Below are 19272 nucleotides of genomic sequence, written 5' to 3' on the forward strand. Positions count from 1 at the left end.
GTAAGTCAGAAAGAGAAAGACAAATACCGTATGCTAACGCATATATATGGAATCTAAGAAAAAAAAATGTCATGAAGAACCTAGGGGTAAGAGAAGAATAAAGACACAGACCTACTAGAGAATGGACTTGAAGATATGGGGAGGGGGAAGGGTAAGCTGTGACAAAGTGAGAGAGAGGCATGGACATATATACACTACCAAACGTAAGGTAGACAGCTAGTGGGAAGCAGCCGCATAGCAAAGGGAGATCAGTTGGTGCTTTCTGACCACCTAGAGGGGTGGGATAGGGAGGGTGGGAGGGAGGGAGATGCAAGAGGGAAGAGAGATGGGAACATATGTATATGTATAACTGATTCACCTTGTTATAAAGCAGAAACTAACACACCATTGTAAAACAATTATACTCCAATAAAGATGTTAAAAAAATGCACAAGGTTGTTCCTTTTATGTTCTCCCTTTTTAAAAATACTGAAACCATTTATTACAAAGATGAACTGCTAAGCTTGGGGAGACTTCAAAATGCCCTTGGTCTAACAAGAAATGTATCTGGGATGGGAAAATGAAATCTCAAGGCACTGTTCTGAAATCTGTGTGTGCAGCCCTTCTTAGTGGATGACCTGGGGCCAGAATGTGGGAACAGGCTCAGCGGAGTCATGTCATTAAGAGCAGGAAGGAACCTGTATTTAAATAAAATTTAAATCACTGACATCATCAGCATTTTTTGTCAAGTCTCTTTTGAAGTAGAGTTTCTCCTGGTCCCATGAAGCTGATCAGCTTTTCTTTTTAAGGGCAGGAATGACTGTATGATGTGACCTTTCCTGCTTTCTGGCTCCAAGAAGCATCTAGTCTAGTTAGAAATGGAGGAAATGTTTTGACTGTGCTTTACTCACACTTCCTACCCAGTTCTTCATCTTGTTTTCTCCCTGGATAAAGTACTTCCCAATACTGCCTGGATTATTATTTGACCTGGTTTTCTTTCTCCTAATGGGTCTATTTCCAGTCCTCTGGACATAGATCTACCCATTCATTGTTTGGGGAGAGGGGAACAAGGGTTGGGAGGTTTCTTTATTACATTCCACTATCGGGCAGAATTTTTGTAAGGGGGCAACAATGAATTAACAACAAATTAAAGTGCTGTGAAGCTTATTTATTCTCAAATCCACCTTGAATTCCAGGATACAAGTTCTATTATACCTGCTTTACAGATGGAGAACAAGACACAGGAAGTTAAAAATGAAAGGTACATTAAAGATGATGTCTTCCAGCCTCCACATTTTATAGAAGAGGAAAGATTTGTCCAGCGTGGAAGAATCCTTTAGTAAAGCATTCGTATTGAACCTAGACAGACAGGAGCCTTACCTTGAGATTGGCATGGGGAGGTGGTTGGTAGTGATGTTGTAAGGGTTTGGAAGAGTATTTGGGGGAGTCTGAAGCGCAGAAGGCCTTGTAGCATAGCTGCTCAGGGAGGGAGCCCTGCACGCAGAGGACATGGGTTAACACCTGCACCACTTTCGAGCTTTATCTCCTCGCATGAGTAAGCGGCCTCACCTCTCCGTGTCTCTATTTTCTCGTTTGTAAAATGGCACTAGTAATACTTCATACCTCGTAGGTTTATTGCATGTAGTAAATGAAAATAACGTACATGGTTAGTGCAGTGCTAGGCACACGGTAAGCATGCAGGTGTTAATTCTCTTCATTGTCATCATTATGGTCAGTTTAGCACAGCTTTAGAACAGTTTCCTCAACATGAAAGTGTAAGTACTACTATTGGCTACTACTCATAGGGCTTTTGTTTTAAATGAGATAATACGTATAAATAGCTTAGAGGAGTAGCTGGCACGTGGTGATCGTTCAGTATGTACCAGCTGCTGTTATGTTTATGGCTATTATTATAAGTATGATTATCAGCGGTGTTATTTTCCTCAAAGAAATAAAAATCAAATAGTCTGTATCTTCTACCAGTTCCAAAGACTGGGACTATGGGCAGCAAGATAAACTTGGAGCAAAGTCAGTCAAGTATCCTTTGAATCTAGGTGACTTGAGTCTGAAATGGGTTAACCACCAGGCATTACATTTACTAGAATGCCTTACTCTAGTTGTATTTAGAAGGGGATCAAGCAGAAAAATTACTCACAGAGCCCAGCCCTGACGAGTGATTTGTAATCTGAAGAAGGACAGATAAGATATTTTCCACCATGCAGACCCTCAGTACAACCTGCGTCCAGCCCGGGGTGGGGGGTGGGGGGCCTGCCGGCTGTGTCTAGCTTTAAGGTCTGTTTCCAGGTGACCACCAGTACAGCTGCCCTCCCATGCGTCTGTCTGTGCGTGACGGTCAGGCCTCTCCTGCCCACCTCACTGCCCTGTTGGTAACTATTCTCTGGAGTTGAGCCAGTGTGCCTTTTCACTCCCTCAACAGAGTTACCCTCATCACTTGGAAACATCCCTGCCTCAGAGCTTCATTGTACGGATCTGGCATTAAATAAGTAATGCAGTTAAAAATAAAAACAGCTAGGGTCTTTATGGGCTTAAATTTAAAATTTTGTTAACTGTGCAGTTGACCTTCGAAGTTCAGTTTAACCGTAAAATGCATTCTTCTTTTCCTGAGCTCAATTTTCTATTTCTATTTTGCTATTTTATTATACACGCCTTTTGGGGGAAAGGGCAGGGTAGAAATAAGTTAAAAGCCTCACACCAACATAGAGAAGCCATCAACTCCTCATTTTCTTAAAGCAGCACTATTGAAAATGGCGTAAAGATCGTTCTGTAAAGTTTATATGGGATCGAAAAGCAAAGCAACAGGAACACAGGCTCCTCCTGAACCTGGGAATGCTCAGGCACTGTAGGGATGGTATTTGTGGTTCATGGGGTGCAAATCCGTGTGTCATACAAATACAGTTCACTGTAATAGTTTGATATCTCTTCACTCATCTTAAACACCTTAAGGTATTTGGAAAGGGAGGAAGAAATAAAACAGATGAACCTGCTGAGATACGGCCAGAAACAGTAGTACTTCATTTTGATTGATGTTTTTACAACCTTATCTTCTAGATAAAAGCTACTGTAAACAAAAGCCTACCTGAATTGATTGTATTTCAAGGAAGAGAGAGCCACCTGTGTGCAGTGATTGGCTCCCAAGTGCTTAGTTTTTCTTCTTAGCAGTTAATTCCTACCCACCTCACAGTCACCACATCAGCCATCAGGAGTGGCCCTTCTAGGGAACAGTACTCGTGTTTCCTCCCAGCTTTTAGAACACAGCATCATCTCCCCCGTAACAACCTGGAAAGCAGAGATTCCTAATAGCCCCTCGGGGAGCTAGCTCTTCAGTGTGCAACTTGGGCATATTTTTAAAGCTCGTTTTCTCACCTTTAAAAATGACTTTTCTTCCCTACACCGTGGAGAGTTATCAGCAAAAGATTTTTTTTTTTCCAAATGCATGATAGCATTCACAGCTTCTCCTGAGGCAGGGGCTCTATAGTGGTATTCATTCATGCACTATTTATTGGCTGACTCCTGTGTGCGGTGAAATACAAGCTGTCCTCATGGAGCTTGCATTCTAGAAGTGTTTGTTTAATAACTGCAAGGCTGGATTATCTCTATTTTATTTTTTTCTAAGAACCGTATTTTGTAAATTGTTTTTCCTTGCCTGACCACTTTTCCTAATGACCTAGATGGTTCTACCTTCGGATTTTTTTCTCCTCTTTCCAGTATTTGCCTTTATGGATCTGTAAAATCGGGAGGTTTGCTTTTAAGGACTGTGATGGTTAGCCAGAGAGATTTTCCTTATCGTGAAATATTTACTGTGATTAAGAGAAATTTTTAACTACACGTTTAGAGCAAGTTGGGATCTGACATACCTGAAGCATTGTGTCACATTTGGTTAACGATAGATTTATAGGGCAAACATGTATCAGCCTTAATCCTTTAGTTATTTGACTTTGCCAAGTATGAAAATTCCGATAATTTTTTTATTTTAAGCAGACTTTTATATATCCAGAACCCATAAATCTCTTTGTGTCTTGAGATAAATGTCTGACTGAAGTCTGGGTTACCCTGTGATCTTCTGTGAACTGAGCCGAGGAAAAAGAGACCCCATCCCCCCCTCTACCTAATAATAAAAGACTACGTGAAAAAAATATATTTGGGGTAAGCAATGTTTATGTGATAAAATCTTTTCTGTTTTATAACACATTTCTAGTTTCTAGTATTCAGGAAGTTGGTAATGAAAAGTTCAGAAATAACCTCAAAATTTATCCGAGCAAGTCTCTAACTGGCAAACACCAAAATGGACTAGCGCACTGTCAGCCCATGTGTTGCCAGTGTGATGATCACTTTCCATTATGGTTGTCATATCAATTATAAATCCCCTGGCATCAAACCCTAAATCAGCTGAAATGATGGGTTTGCCTTTGGCATGTTTCCCTGGGGAAATAACTGAGAAAACATGTAATAATTCACACAACCAATTTTGTAAACTACCCCAACTTTTGGAAAAAGGCTGGGGTATAAATTCTAGGGAGATAGATATGATTTGCACCCAAGGTCCGCCTGAAGTGTTCTCTCACTCTTAGTACTTAAGTGTTTTTCAAAGTAAATATGACCTTGGGTACTTTGTGATTTTTATGGTTTCGGTTTCTTTCACTGCATTTGGTGTTTCTCTCTTCTTCCCATTTGAGGATGTGTACTGTCCACTCTACACATCCTCATTTGAAACAAAAAAACAGGGCTATCATACTTAAACTCATTCTCTAGTCTTACAATGAAATCGTCTCAATATGCTTCTGATTCTGCCATCCCTCTACATCTCTTGGGACCCCTAACCCCAGTCTTCATTCTTCCCTCAAAAAACATGTGTGTATAATGGAAAAAATTAAAAGGGCCATTGTATGAATAAATGCAGCATAGCTGGGAACTCGCCTTGTCTAGGAAAACTTCTAGAACACCATGTTATTGTTCTAATTATTCTTTTGCTGTGAACCTTTTGGCACTTTGTTCGTTTATTATTTTATTATTCAATAATAATTATTCAATATTCAGAAACTTATATTTTACACTTACATGTGCATGGTTCTACATTATTAAAATTTGAACTGTAAGTATCTAAAGGAGAGGAATATCCTTTCTTGTGTGACTTGTGCTCCACGCAGGATGAATATGCAGGCTTATATATAGACTCTTAATGGGCACATGCAGAGAGCCTGCCTCACTGCCAGGGGTTAGTGTTTCTCCAAGAAAACAGATATTAAAGACAACAGATTAAATATAAAAAAGCTTCTGCCTTTGTTTTCTATCCTGCCTACCTCAGTTTTTCTCTTTGGAGGAGAGATTTACTATAGGCTGGAAAGACTGTTAGTATAGCATCTAAGAATTTCCAACACAGGACAAAGTGGAGTGGAAATTAAGCACTTTTCCAGGCAATTTAATGTAGACATGAAAATGCCGAGTTGTATAAACACCAGGGAGAATTTCAGGTGGTTGTGGTTGTGTATTTATATACATTTTAAATTTTCTTCAAAATAATGTATTTTCTGTTTATTTTCTATGTGGCATAAAGGCCAAGGGTGAATCAGTATTTCTCATATATTTTCCTTTTTTGTTTTCAAAATTATAGACAGTGAGTTGATGTTACAAAGAGAACTGCAATTTTACTAACCAAGATCCATGAATTGAACGAGAATATTCGTAACTAGGATTCTCTTTCTTTAGTCATTTCAATTTGCAAACACAGAACTGCCAAGCAAAAAAAGCAAATGAAACCATCAATTTATATTTTTACTTCGTCTCTATATATTACCAAAAAAGAATATTCGCATTGTATATGAAATTGACCATAGTGCCAGAACCTTAGGATGCTATATTGCATGATCACTAATCTATTATTATTGTACACATATTTATACATAGGCATAAATACACACATACTTTGCATATAAACATGTGCAAGCATATTTCACTTGGACTGAAAAGTTATTTACAACTCTGTCTAGAGATACATACAACAGTGATTAACAAGTGCATAACCAATCTACAACACGCAGATTAAAACTAAATAAACAGTATAAGAGTTTATTTTAAAACAATTACAAGATGTTTTATATTTCTCCTTCATCCTGAACTGTGTGTTTGAGAATGTGTTCTTCATGAAAACCACATGCAAGTCTTTTTGATGGTGAAACAATTGACTTCCAGCAGCCACATGTCTGCACACATCCTCAGAAGATATCCCAGACCCCACACAGCAACTCAAAATGAGAAAAAAAAAAAAAAAAAAAAAAAAAAAGATTCTCTGCTATTCCTCTTTTGGAGAGGCGTTTTCTATTTGCTTATGAATTGAAAAATAAGATTTGGGTTGGAAACAAAGATTTGAATCAATACAGCTAGGTTTTATTTTTATTGTTTTATGAAGACCCTCATGAACAAGAAACTTTACTAAAATCATCAGATCATTCCATGGTCCTCTTGTCATCCTTCAGTTGAAAATTGTTTGTTTTATTGACTTGATCCAGATTTATATTGTAGAACCCTGGTGCATTAGAATCCTTTTTTATGTAAAAATGGTAACGTAGCTCATTGAGAAGTATATGATCAGTCTCATGAGTTTTCTCTTATTCTATGTAGAAAGGCAAATTGTACAATAGGATATGAGTCTTCCACCACCCTTCACCTTCATATTATCAAAAGAGATGGAAAATTGTATTGATTTTTTTTAAATACGTGGTTATTTCCTCTTGGAGCTGAAAACATTGATAAGCCAAGTTAATTGCACAAATATGAAATACATCTCTGTACTAGAAGGATTTTAGGAGCAAAAATGGGCCTTTGGAGCTCACCGTATCAACCCTGTTTAGCAAGTCTGAACCTTCTTTTCTGGGAAAACAAATCTCCACCTGACACACTCACTTAGACCCGTTGCTTCCCTCAGTTTTCCTCATAACTCAGTTTTCCTCATAACTTATTCCAGCTGTTTATTTCCATTTATGTGAACAGGCTATGATTCTCATTCCCCAGCTTACTTCCACCTGATTGTCAAATGCTTCAAATATGCTCCCTCAAATGCAGTCACTTTAATTTCTTTCACCTGAATTGTACGTTGCTTTACATATACTTCCTAAACATGGCGACACTTAAACCTAAAAGAGTAGCTAGATAAACTTTTTAGTGTGAAACTATTGACTTCATACTTGAAGAATTATTCCTGTAGGACAGGTGAATTCCAACGCATACACTGAACTTTTGATTAGTCACCTGCCTTCCAGGCCCCTGCTCCTCTCTCATTTCTAGGTGTTGTAAATATTTTTTCAAAGGTGAATGACTGTTACAAATTGCTGTGTAAATACAAGGCATAATGAGAGACAGTATAATGTAGTGGTTACAAGCACAAGCCATAGAGCCAGACTGCTTAAGTTCAAAGCCTAACCATTTTAGTGCCTCAGTTTTTTCATCTGTGAAATGGGGATAATCACAGTATCACCCCCACCCTTCCTGCATAGGGGGCTGGCTTGTGCATACCAAATTAGTCTGTACATGTAAAAGTGCTTGACGGGCTTCCCTGGTGGCGCAGTGGTTGAGAGTCTGCCTGCCGATGCAGGGGACACGGGTTCGTGCCCCGGTCCGGGAAGATCCCACATGCCGCGGAGCGGCTGGGCCCGTGAGCCATGGCCACTGTGCCTGTGCGTCTGGAGCCTGTGCTCCGCAGTGGGAGAGGCCACAACAGTGAGAGGCCTGCGTACCGCAAAAAAAAAAAAAAAAAAAAAGTGCTTGAAGCACTGCCTGCCACGTAATGAGTGTGCAGTAAAAGTTACCTTTTTGCTGTTGGGTATTAGAATCATTTTATTTGTATTAAGACAGCATCTTTATAGACATAATGTCTGGTCAAGTGCCCTCTGAAATCTGTGGAGACATAGAAGCTAAACAGGCTTCAGGAAACCAACCAGGGAGCTGGTTTTGGGGGCTAATTTCGCAAAATGATATCTAATATGTGATTGGAAATCTCTGAATTCCTGCATTTATCTTTCATTTCAACCTCTCTGAAGAAGGTGCCTCAAGGAAAAGTCTTAACAATAGAAAGTTAATAGTCTTCTCTTTTCTCCATAAGTAAAACTACCATCCAAGTAATTCCTGAGTTATAGGATAATGTAGAGGCATGGCAAGGGAGGGAGGGTATTTTTTTTTTATAGTTCAGAAAGAGTAAGCAAGTCCTTCCTTAATTTGGGGACCCAAATTTCCTGTCTGTGCCTCTGACTTTCTCAGAGAGCTGTAGAAAGACTTCCTTTATAACTTGTACCGTATTCTGTCCAACATTCATAATCTAACAACCTCAGAGACTATCTGAGGATAGCTAAATTTTTCTGGAAAACTAAGAATTTACTCACTGAAGTACCATTTTTAAAACATTCTTGGTGACAATTTTTTAAAAAATATCTTACAGATTTTACTGCCTTTTTTAACTGAACAAAATGAAACCAGCATTTGTTTTTCCTGGGCTGTCCTCAGCACCTGTTGAGGTTGACAAAGTCTATTTGCCCCCGCACCAAATAGCCTTGGATTACTACAATTGGGTTGTTTTTTTGTTTGTTTGTTTGGTTGGTTGGTTGGGTGGGTTTTTTTAGTGTCTCTTCTCTAATTGTCAGCAGTCACCTCAACTGTAACCAACCTCCCACACCCTATCTCTACCCTCTATTTCCAGCTTCAGAAGCCCAATAACCAACTCTAACACCAAAACCACAGAACTTGAGAAAATATGCAGAATTCTTCATTTTATTTTATGATTTCTATACTTCTTTGGATAACCCCAGCATCCTAGATATGCAGCAGGGAGGGGCATTGGTATATAGTCTAAATTAGGAGCCAGGAAGCTCTGTTAGTGTAAAACAGAGTTGCTTCCTATCTGAGATTTCCCCTTGATGAAGAGTTGCTACTTATTGATAATCTCATTCGGTAATCCCTTCTGCTATAAAGTCTAGGTGCAGGTGTAACTGACAAAAGCCAGTCTGTAGCCAACAGGACTCTCCATACTGCGTACGTGAAGAATGGTATTTGACTACTCAAGTCTGTAGTGCAGGTGTATCTATTAGTTATCTATTGCTATATTAAAAAAAACACCCAAAACTACATGACTTAAAATAGCACACATTTGTTATCTCACCTTTTCTGTGGGTCAGGAATATGGGTATAGCTTGTTGGGCCCTCTTCTTCACCTTCTCTCTGCGTTTAAGTTATTGGCTCAGGGTCTGTGGTCTCATCCGAAGGCCTGACTGAGGAAAGATCCACTTCCAAACTCACTCAATGATTGTTATTCATGTTCAATCAAAATCTGATTCTTGGTTCCTTTTAAACATTGCCCTAGGTCTGTGCTCAAGAGCTACAATAGGAATCTAATTCCTTCTCCCGTGAGCACTGTAAACATCCGTAGGTGGTGAATGAGCGTATCACCACCCTGAGTTCTCATTTCCAGGTCACATATACTTTGTTAATCTAATGCTTCCTCAAACACCCTAGAGGTCTCCTCTGGATCATTTCCAGACTAGAGCTATTCTCCTTAAAATATGACACCAGAACCCTCCACAACACTCTAAGTGTGGTCTAACAAGTTCATAGGGCATTTCCTCTCTTTTTCTGGTTAAAGAAATACCATTCTAATACCATTTTACCATACTTAGTAGACTGATCACTACATCATAGCAAGACAGTCACAGACCCTCCATCCAGTCCTGGGTTCCAAAACATGTTCCTCCACTTTTTAGCTAAGACCTTTGGCAAGATACTTAATTTCTCTGTGCCTCAGTTTCTTCATTTGTAAAATAGGGACAGTAATTGTCTCTTCCTCCCTCATGGGGCTGACCTGAGAGTTAAATGGATCGATACGTGTAAAGTGCCTAGAACAGTGTCTGTCACGTAGTAAGTGCGATGAAAGTGTTAATAATTAACATTGTTGTAACTGTTATTATTACTAGCACTATAATCTGCTTGTATGCCATTAGGGTGCTATCCTGCTCACTAATAAAAATGCCAGACCATGGCAATAGCCGAGTCCTTCCATCTTGCCCATCTCTAGGCCTCCACTGTTCAGTAACCAGTGCAACAAAGCTGTCTGATCCTATTATTAACTCTGTGTTCTCCATCTTGTTCTTGAGGGTATCTGTCATGTACCAGGTACTGTGCTAGCCCCAGAGGACACAAATGTAAATAAAACATGGTCCTTGCCCTCAAAAGGGTCACAACGTAGCAAAGAGACAAATGATGAAACGTGTAATCTCTGGGAGACAACTGTGCACAAAGACCACAGAAGGGTGCCCGGCTTTCATTCCACAGCCTCCTGCTTAATTTCTCTAAATACCCTAAAATGGAAGGAACCAGAGAAACACATTTCAAACACATTTATAAGGTTGTCATTATTTATGAGGAGCTTTATCTTTCATACCCTCAAGGTCTGTCATGGCTCTTGACTTTCACCTCCCATTTTTTCAAGAGGTATTTGTTATTGTTGCTAATTTGGTGGTATTTTATTTGCAAGCAGAATTACTTGTTCAAGAGTCACTTACATTCCAGGCTCTGCTCCACAGGAGTTTTTAAAATCCATTTGGAGTCTTTGATCTTATTACTTGACCATGAGTATAGTAACCTTCAAATTATAGTCAACCTTGAAATGTGTTTACACAGTCAATTCAGATATCCATATACATCCCATTACTGAGTGTCTCCAGCCTGGTAGGGAGGGCTGCAATCCCAGTAGCAGACCAACCCTCTGCTTTGCACATTTGCTCAGATCCAAGGACTCTGTTTTCTTTTAAATTCTGTGAATAGACTCTGATTTTTATTGGTCACAAAGGTTATGTTTGCCTTCCCAGTGATCTCATTATTGTCCAGTAGTGCCACAATAAATGGAAGTAGGCATCAAAAAGGTGAAGTCTCTAGGCCCATCAGCCTGTACTTGACCAACATAAAAATTTCCTAGGTCTTGTTTACTCCGTTTTACAACTTTTCAGAAGGAAATACTAGAGATGGGTTGCTTGATTTTTCGAATTATCAGCCTACATGTTGCCTTCTGCTGGTTCCGATAATGGAGGAATGGATTATGTAATGTTGCCTCATGCGGTCGGCCTCTTCATAAACAGCCAAGTTGCTGAAAGGTTAATTTGCCAGCATCTGATAATCTCTGGATCCTCAGCTGTTGGAGAAACGTCAGAAATGCACTCAAGGTATTGGGAACAAGGCCAGGTCTTGTTCTCCCATTAAATTTCCAAACTTTTAACCCTCTAAAGTCCTCATTATTGTTGTCATTCAAAGACTCCATAATTTGAAAGCCTCCGTCTACCAATCTTTATTTACAAAGGGAGTCGTATTTCCTCGTTTTTAATTAATTAAGCACATATTGTCAATCAGAGCTTTTGGGTCATATGAGAGAGCTGGTATTTCCCAAGTAAATATACTTTCACCCCAAAGCTAGGGAACAATGACTTAGATAGAGGGTAGAGCCTTCTTGCGAGTCATTTCTCATATATACTAAAAACAGTTCATAGATCTGTGTTGCTACCTTCAGAGAGTCCTCCTAAGTGAACCACTACATGAAATGTTTAGATTCACAATCTTGCAAAACCTTTTCCAGGTGCTGATTTCATGTGTTGCCTCACAAGTGAAACAAGTCCACTTTCTTGGTCACTGAGGTGTTCCCCAGCCTGACTTTCATGCCTAGAAAATGCCATTTTCGTAAAGAGCCTTCTTGCTTCGTGTCCTTTGGCTTATGATTCAGGGAAAGCGCAGGCTGGTGATATGTGTTTTTGTTTTATTAAATCTTCAAAACACTGGGCTTGTTGTTTATGACCTCTATATATTCTTTTGTTCTTTTCCATGACTGGTTAGATCACCTTGGTTTTTTTCCCTCCCTTCATAGAAATATGAGCGCCTTTCTAAAGGACATCACGGCCTCAAGAATGGCTGTGTAATAAAACAGGGGAATGTGTTGAGGTTAACAGTAGATTTCTTGAGGCGGTGACTGAGGGCTGCTTCACTGATGGGAAGGTTTGAGGCTTCTCAGACATGGTCCTCCAAATCACAGGTCTTCTTGCTCTTGCCAGACTTGTTTTGACAAACCTGAGATCATTTGATACTAGTCATAGAGCTCTTTGTAAAATCAAGATACCAAATGGTATCCATTGCAGACAATTGTTTGTGATTAAAAGTTACTAAGAAACCCTTGGTTAACATGGAAGCAAGACCTCGTCCAGGTGTGAGCTTCACCTGGTGTGCATTTAAGCACTGGGGCCCCAAATACCTCGTGCCCTAGGTGCCTGATTCTTCTGACCACAAAGGAAACTCTCCCCAGAGATACTGAGAAACAAAAGCATTTGCAATCAGCCCTGAATTCAGGTAAATGTCACAGCGCCTGGTGCTCCAAGGCTTCTCATCCTATACAGCTCCTGTGTCCCCTAGAACAAGTTCAGTTGATGAGTCAACGTCTCATGATTCTATCCCTGCATGGAGGGAATACAAAAGTTCTAATTAATCTCGTGTACAGCTTGGCAAATAAACTATTCCATGACATCCAACTGAACTTGTTTCTGTGCATACAGTATCTTGCAGCCCATCCTGTACTGTTAGGTTTGGCAAGTACACTTCAGCATATAATAAATCATGGAAGGAAAAAGCTTTTTGGCCTAGTGTGGTTCAGCCTGCTGTAATGTCAGAATACAGAAAGCAGTTCTGTTTTTAGACATCCTTTTACTAACCCAACGTTCATAATTTATGCTTTCACTGTAAAATTCCTGCAACACGACACCAAAAGTAGAGCTGCCCTTTAATTAAGTACTCTCGGTAGGAAAAACGTGAAACTGATGTGCAAAACATCTCTGTGTGCACAGTGATTGATAGTGATTACATCGTTATGAACCCAGCCTAGAGGTCTCAACTTCCTGCTGGCTACTTCCTGAGTGAGCCGCTAACCAAATTGGAGATAATTCGGAGGCACAATTTAGAAACATTGAGGTTTCAAGCCTCCATCTGTCTAGACTTTTTTCAGAACTCTACATGGCATTATTCCTTACTTTCGTGATGAGAACCTACGACCAAATTTCATGCCATGTTCACGCTTAGAGAGGCTGTAATGCAGAGAGTGAAGGGGCCGAGAGAACTCTTTGCAGGATCCCAGTTGTCATATGGGTTGGTTTTTTGTTTTTAAGACTAGAAAGAATGAATGACAGAAGGAACTTCTGGCCCTATTTGTACGTGAATAGAGCATTATAGCCAGAAGATGACCTTGAGCTGTTGATTTTTTAAAAATTATTTTCCAAATATTTTTTTTTCCTTAGTTGAAAATAGGTAGGTTTAACTTTTAAAAGAGTGCCTCTAAATGTCAAGAGGCTAAAATCCCAAGCCTGATGCTGCCCAAATCAATGCTGTTTCTACTCTGCTTTTGTCCTTCATCAGCTAAGTCGTCACAACACCTGACTGAGAGGTAATTAGAGTAGTGAAATAGTTCAGGTTCCTTGAAAGAAAGGTAACAAATCCGTCCAAGGCGGTGACACTTGCATGAAAGAAGCTCTTTGGTGTAAGTTCAGCTACTTTCAGTCATAATCGTAGCAACCGAAACAAAAACTTTGTACGATAAAGTCATTTAATCATCTTATCCATGCTTCAAGGATTACCTTTTTCTGGAACGATGTTGATACTGTGTGTGCATGTTATTTTCTCATGTTTTTGCAGGTTTGGGCCAGGCTTAGTCATCTACTGGTACGGATTTATCCAGGAGCTAGACTGTAACCGGGAAAGGGGCATCCTGCTCCAAGCCTGTTTCCCCACCAACATCGTCACCTTATGCCATAGCATTGCTTGACCCTGATGGTCCTGGAAGAGAAGCTGGGAGGAAAAGATGAATCCGGAAGCAATTTTACTTTCCTGCAGTGTAAACTCCTGGCAGCATCTGCCCTGAACTTCAGCTGAACTCTCGCTGCCCGTGGTCACACCACTACCTCTTTAGACAAACATATCAAGAGTTTCTGTTTTCCTTCACCCCTTGCTCATGTGAACAGCCAAGAACTACAGACACAGCCCACTCATTATCAGCATTTCTGTCTCTGTCAAACAGTTAGTTTATAGATAGTCATAATCTTTCTTCCTTCCGGATGGTTTCTCCTTATATACTGAACAAAAGAAAAAATGTGGAGACTGAAAGGTGTGATTTTTCAATTTTCCTCCCAGTTACTGAATCGCCCTCTTATTTTTTTTTTTTTTTTTTTTTTTTGGTAAGCCTCCATTCATTCTCTCTCCCTCCCCCTTTCTCTTCATGTACACTCACAGATACCCAGGGTTGCGTTACTGTCATGGAATAACCTAGCACAGTCCCAGCAAAGCCGAAATCATGAAGGCTGCAACTAGATTTTCGCTCTCACCTGCAAGGGCAGACCTTGCTGGGAGCCTGCGTTTGTTTTGTCCAGTCTTTATGGTTTCCTGACTTCTATGGCAGTAAGCCAAGCTGAAAAAAATATACTTGATGAGAATTTCCTCTTTCTATAATACTTATTTAAGCACCAAACATTTTCCATTTATCTCATTTAAAAGCATGAGTTACGTTGTGTCTGGAAACCACACTCCTTCTTTGGATTGGGGGCTGAGGGCAGACGACTGAAGCTGGGTGCCAGCCTTGACAAGAGTTTATTTTTAAACGTAACTAGTTGTCAGTATGTATGGTAGTCAGTATTTTTATGAGTAAAATTTTTCAAAAGCGCATTCTGTACTCTGCTTTGTATCTGCATTTTATACCGCATAATTATATAACACTCAAATAATTTAGGCATTAGGATTGTTCAGCTTTGAATGAATTAAGTGTACCAAAAATAAACCTAGAGGAATTTTCAAGTAAGCAAAAGAAGTTTTGTATTTGTTCACTTTCATTTATTCACTTTTTCTACTGCAAACCAAATTTCAATCTAAAGGAAAACATCAGTAAATTCATTATAAACCTATCTTTTAGGAAGGTGAAAAATTAATCCATACCCAAAAATGTACTTAGTAAAATATTTGCCCTCATGTTGACAAAACATAATATTCTTTATAATGTTGAATGAGTTTGGAAATATTAGTAAAAATGTAACTTTTACAAACACCTTCAAGTTATATACATCGCTTGGTTCTTTCAAAAGACTAAATATACCATTTGTACTTTGTTCATTTTGTACCTAAGAAGATTTGCAGAAATCTGCCTACTGCCTTTCCTTTTGAAGGACACAAACATGTCAGGTTCAGGCATGGATTTTAGCTCTGTTGCAAGTTGCATTAAACAAAAAAGAAAGAGGAAGAAGATGAAACAGTAAGGTGGCATCAGGCAAACTTCTGTTTCAGCGTAAGATTCACCATGCAGGTTTCATGAGTAAAATAGAATGATTTGGAACCACTGCTGTTGTCTTGATACACACTCACACACACACACACACACACACACATTTTAGACTAAAATGTTGTTAAAAGCAGTTTTCATGGCATGCTCTAAACTGCTTTTTCTTCTTTAGAAATAAATTACATTTATCTGCACAGATGTTGAAAACCCTGTTAAACCTTCGTCAAGAATTTGATTGTTTTATATTAAACAAATTTATGATGACGGTGCACAAATAAATTTAAAAAATGAAAGAGGTGCTTGCATTTCAGAATTTGCTCTTCAACTGGTGCCCTGACATAATGTGTTAGGAGAAGGTACCGGTGTTCTCTGGCAAGGGCACCACCTCCTCTTTATGAATGGCGTTTTAAAATCTGGCCCTGCAAAGTGGGGAAGGAACCAGCAGTAGACTGTACGTACTATGATAAAGTTACAAGTTATTTAAAACTAAGCTTTATTCAACATAAAAACTAATGTGATTATAACATCTACTATTTTTCAGTTGGAAGAGTGTGGTGAGGGGCCTAGCGTTCCCAGACTGGAAGCTGAAATCCTCCTTGTTCCTCTTTTATGTAAGGAATACTTATCTGTGGTCTATCTGTATGTGTTGTTTGTTTACTTATTTGTTTTTTAAATTTAGACCGTGTAAACATCAGCCCTAGAGGGTATACATGGGGGTGACACCTTTTTTTTTTGGCTCTCATCATTAGAACATTAACATTAAAGTCAAATCTTGTGTTATGGAGCTTTCTGCAAACTGTGTTAATAAATTATGCCAAGTCAGAAAGCAGGAGTATATGCACGAACGTAAAACTAAATGCTGTTCTCTCTGCATATATAGACCTGCCCAGTGTCTGCTCTCACAAACGAGAGACCCTATTTGTTCGAAGCATGCAGAGGCATGAGCTCAGAACAAAGCGGATCCAGTATTTCAGGTGACTTCATAGACCCCACCCCATTTCCACCCAAAAAACAAACAACGGTGAGAATTCTTTTTTTTTCTTTTGCTTCAGGCGAGGTGTATGTCAACTCTTCTAACACTCCTAAAATCATATATAAAAGGGAGGCTCAGGGGTGCAGAGTAGAAAGCTGGATCTCCAGAGGGAATCATTTTCTTTTAAGCATCAGTGTGTGTACCTGCTCATTATTGGCAAGGCTTGATTCCACCCTGGAAGAAGATGATAAATTGTCCGTCTTTGGGGGGTGCATTCACTCATTGAAGCCTCCAGGGGATAGCTTAGAGCCCTGGATGAGGTCATCCACTAAATGGGCCCTGGGGGGGGCCTCACTAATTAATGCACAGCCCCCAAGTGAACAGTTAATTCACTCACCCCTCCCTGAGGAGCTACACCCAGTGTTTCCTTTCCTCTCTGGAACCAAGATAGCTGAGATGTCTGCTCTTTTTAACCTGTTCCGCCCTAGGACCTGGAGTTTCAGTTGAATTAGATCTTCCATGTGCTGTACTCCCCTCACTTCCTGCCTCTTCCTGGCTGTCCTCGCCTTCTCCTGCCTTTGCAGTTTCCTTCCACGTGGACACACGTTCCGCACTCTCTCACTACCCCTTGTCTCTTTTTCTCTCTAGAAAATGATCCCAGGACCAAAATGCAGCTCATCGGAGTCCTGATCCATATATTTTTTGGAGTCCAAGTTGGGGGAGAACAATTGACCTAAGCTCTCTGGGGAAAAGCACACCTAAGCATCTTTGGCATCTGAAGGTGATAAAACTTGTAACTAAGATATTACAGGGTCAAATATGGTCTGAGGTTTAGTGTGTCAGCAACTGTTTTGGCAAAAGGAGCCAAAAGAACATGTGCGGTTTACAGATACTTTCAGGCTGAATGGTGGTGTTCAGCTGATTAAAATTACGAATTTAAATAGTAAAATGTCTCTGTGATTTAGTTAGAGAATCACTCCTAGCTCGTTCATGTTGGGGGCAGCTTGCCATTTTCCATGTGATCTGCAAGTTGCCTCAAAAAGTATAACTATTTTGTGAATAGGACAGGAGGAGAAAATCTCCCAATTGGCACATTCTCAATTAGGGTCAAGGAACAAAGCCAGCTTAACTAGAGAGGAAATAAAAGGCAAACAATAGGAGTTTGCCTGCACTGTCACCACTTATAGAGAGGTGCCTCTCTGGACCTGCCTGGGAAGTCACTCTCAGGTTAAGGAAGGGTCGCAGTGACAAAAGTTCGGACCATCTAATTGTATTACCCCAAACTAACCTTCCTATATATAGTAAAAACAGTCTGAAGATGTTTTATTAAGAACATGCCTGGATTTGAAAGATTAAGGAAAATGGAATTATGAATTAAATAATAACCAGAACAGCTTGGGTTCCCCTTGTGTTTTTCACTTTCCTGCTATTGTTTTGAATGTGGCTGTGAGACAAAGAGCTGCTTAGGTCAAGGACTATAAATTACAGTTTTCATACAATAGTCATCCACTAAAATGATTTCAAAGCTTGATCAAAGTACTTCAAAAAGACTTCTAAAACTTTTCCACAATGCAGGGGGAGGGGAAACGCTCATTTGATGCCTTAATTTGCTTCAGTCAGTCTAGCAGAGTTGCATCTTGGCGTCATACCTACTTTATATAAAATCCCACTCATTAGTTAAAGAAACCCAACTTGTTCTTATTGTTGTCTCACGTACAGTAAAAAGGATTTAAGTTTCCATCTGGTTAACTAGCACAACTAAACCTTCGGAGACACTTGTAAGGAAAAGATGCACATAATCCTGCTTTAAAATAAGCATAACTTGACAATATTTAATCGTGATATGCAAGGTATTTAAGACTAACTCCCTGTCTTAGAATAAAGTGGATATCAGTGGATTTAGTTGTCATCTTAATAATAGTCGTGATAATAGATAGATTTCATTTTTCATCTCTTTTCCCTCAACATGCATGTACCTGGAGCTGTCTCATGTTATAAGCAAGGATGATGGGAGGTACCCTAGTGGTAGATAAGCTAAGCAGATTCTAGGCCCAGCCATACATGAAGACAGTGTGGGATTGCTGCAACAATGCTTCTATGTCAGGTAATTTTTATTTTTTAAAAGGAAGGTCATTTGGAAATGCTGACATGAGATATAACCAAGTCAATTAAGTGATAACAATGGAAGTTCAGAGTTTAATTGAGGCCTGAACATGAAGCCACCAACCGTTAACCTAAAGCAGTGAATTCCCCTGGAAACAGCCTCCGTTAAAAGCATTTCTAGAATAAATAGCACTTTTTTCTTTAAAAAAAAAAATGCCTTTGTCATTTTTATATTCAACACAGATACAATCCGAAATTACAATTGAGTGTATCTATAGGAGACTCTTTTTTTTTTTTTTTAACAGTACGCGGGCCTCTCACTGTTGTGGCCTCTCCCATTGCCGAGCACAGGCTCCGGACGCGCAGGCTCAGCGGCCATGGCTCACGGGCCCAGCCGCTCCGTGGCATGTGGGATCTTCCCGGACCGGGGCACGAACCCGTGTCCCTTGCATAGGCAGGCGGACTCTCTACCACTGCGCCACCAGGGAAGCCCAGGAGACTCTATCTTTTAATTTTAATTGAAATTTCTTTTATAGGGCAAATCAAAATTTACATAATCCAAACGACCTCTGTAGGAAACCATAGTTTTGTAAGTAAACCGAAAGTTGTAAACAGGGCCTTTTATTTGATTGTGCCACATTTATCTCAATTGTTGACATACTTCTTTCTGTAGTTGTTTAATGGCAAGATTTCTGACTCGCTTGTAAGCTCCACAGAGTAGGAACTATATCTTGTTCCCCGCTCTAACACCTAATAGCTAACAGAGTTCCTGGCACAGAGCAGGTGTTCAATAAATGTTGAATGCACAAATGAATGACTGTTAAATTTATATTAAATATGTTCTCACTTGCTTGCATTAAAGAAATAATTG

At 39.7% G+C, this 19272-nt stretch overlaps 1 protein-coding gene across 6 annotated transcripts in view; it reads left to right on the forward strand.

Moving 5' to 3' along the window:
- CDIN1 (CDAN1 interacting nuclease 1) overlaps window positions 1-18761 on the forward strand; it is a 220735-nt gene extending 201974 nt beyond the window's left edge. Inside the window, exons 11-13 of one of the 6 annotated variants that reach the window (XM_027083827.1) lie at window positions 15867-15936; window positions 16206-16299; window positions 16947-18749. In XM_027083827.1, coding sequence (XP_026939628.1) covers window positions 15867-15936; window positions 16206-16299; window positions 16947-17035 — 253 coding nt within the window. In that variant the 3' untranslated portion in view covers window positions 17036-18749. Of the gene's footprint in view, window positions 1-13695; window positions 15097-15866; window positions 15937-16205 lie in introns of those variants that run through there. The other 5 variants (XM_027083825.1, XM_027083830.1, XM_027083826.1 and 2 more) reach the window with 5 other exon arrangements.
- The last annotated feature ends 511 nt before the right edge of the window (window positions 18762-19272 follow it).

The sequence above is a fragment of the Aethalodelphis obliquidens genome, unplaced genomic scaffold, assembly GCF_003676395.1.
Source record: "Aethalodelphis obliquidens isolate GAN/ISIS:26980383/991018 unplaced genomic scaffold, ASM367639v1 scaffold51, whole genome shotgun sequence".
Lineage (NCBI taxonomy): Eukaryota > Metazoa > Chordata > Mammalia > Artiodactyla > Delphinidae > Aethalodelphis > Aethalodelphis obliquidens.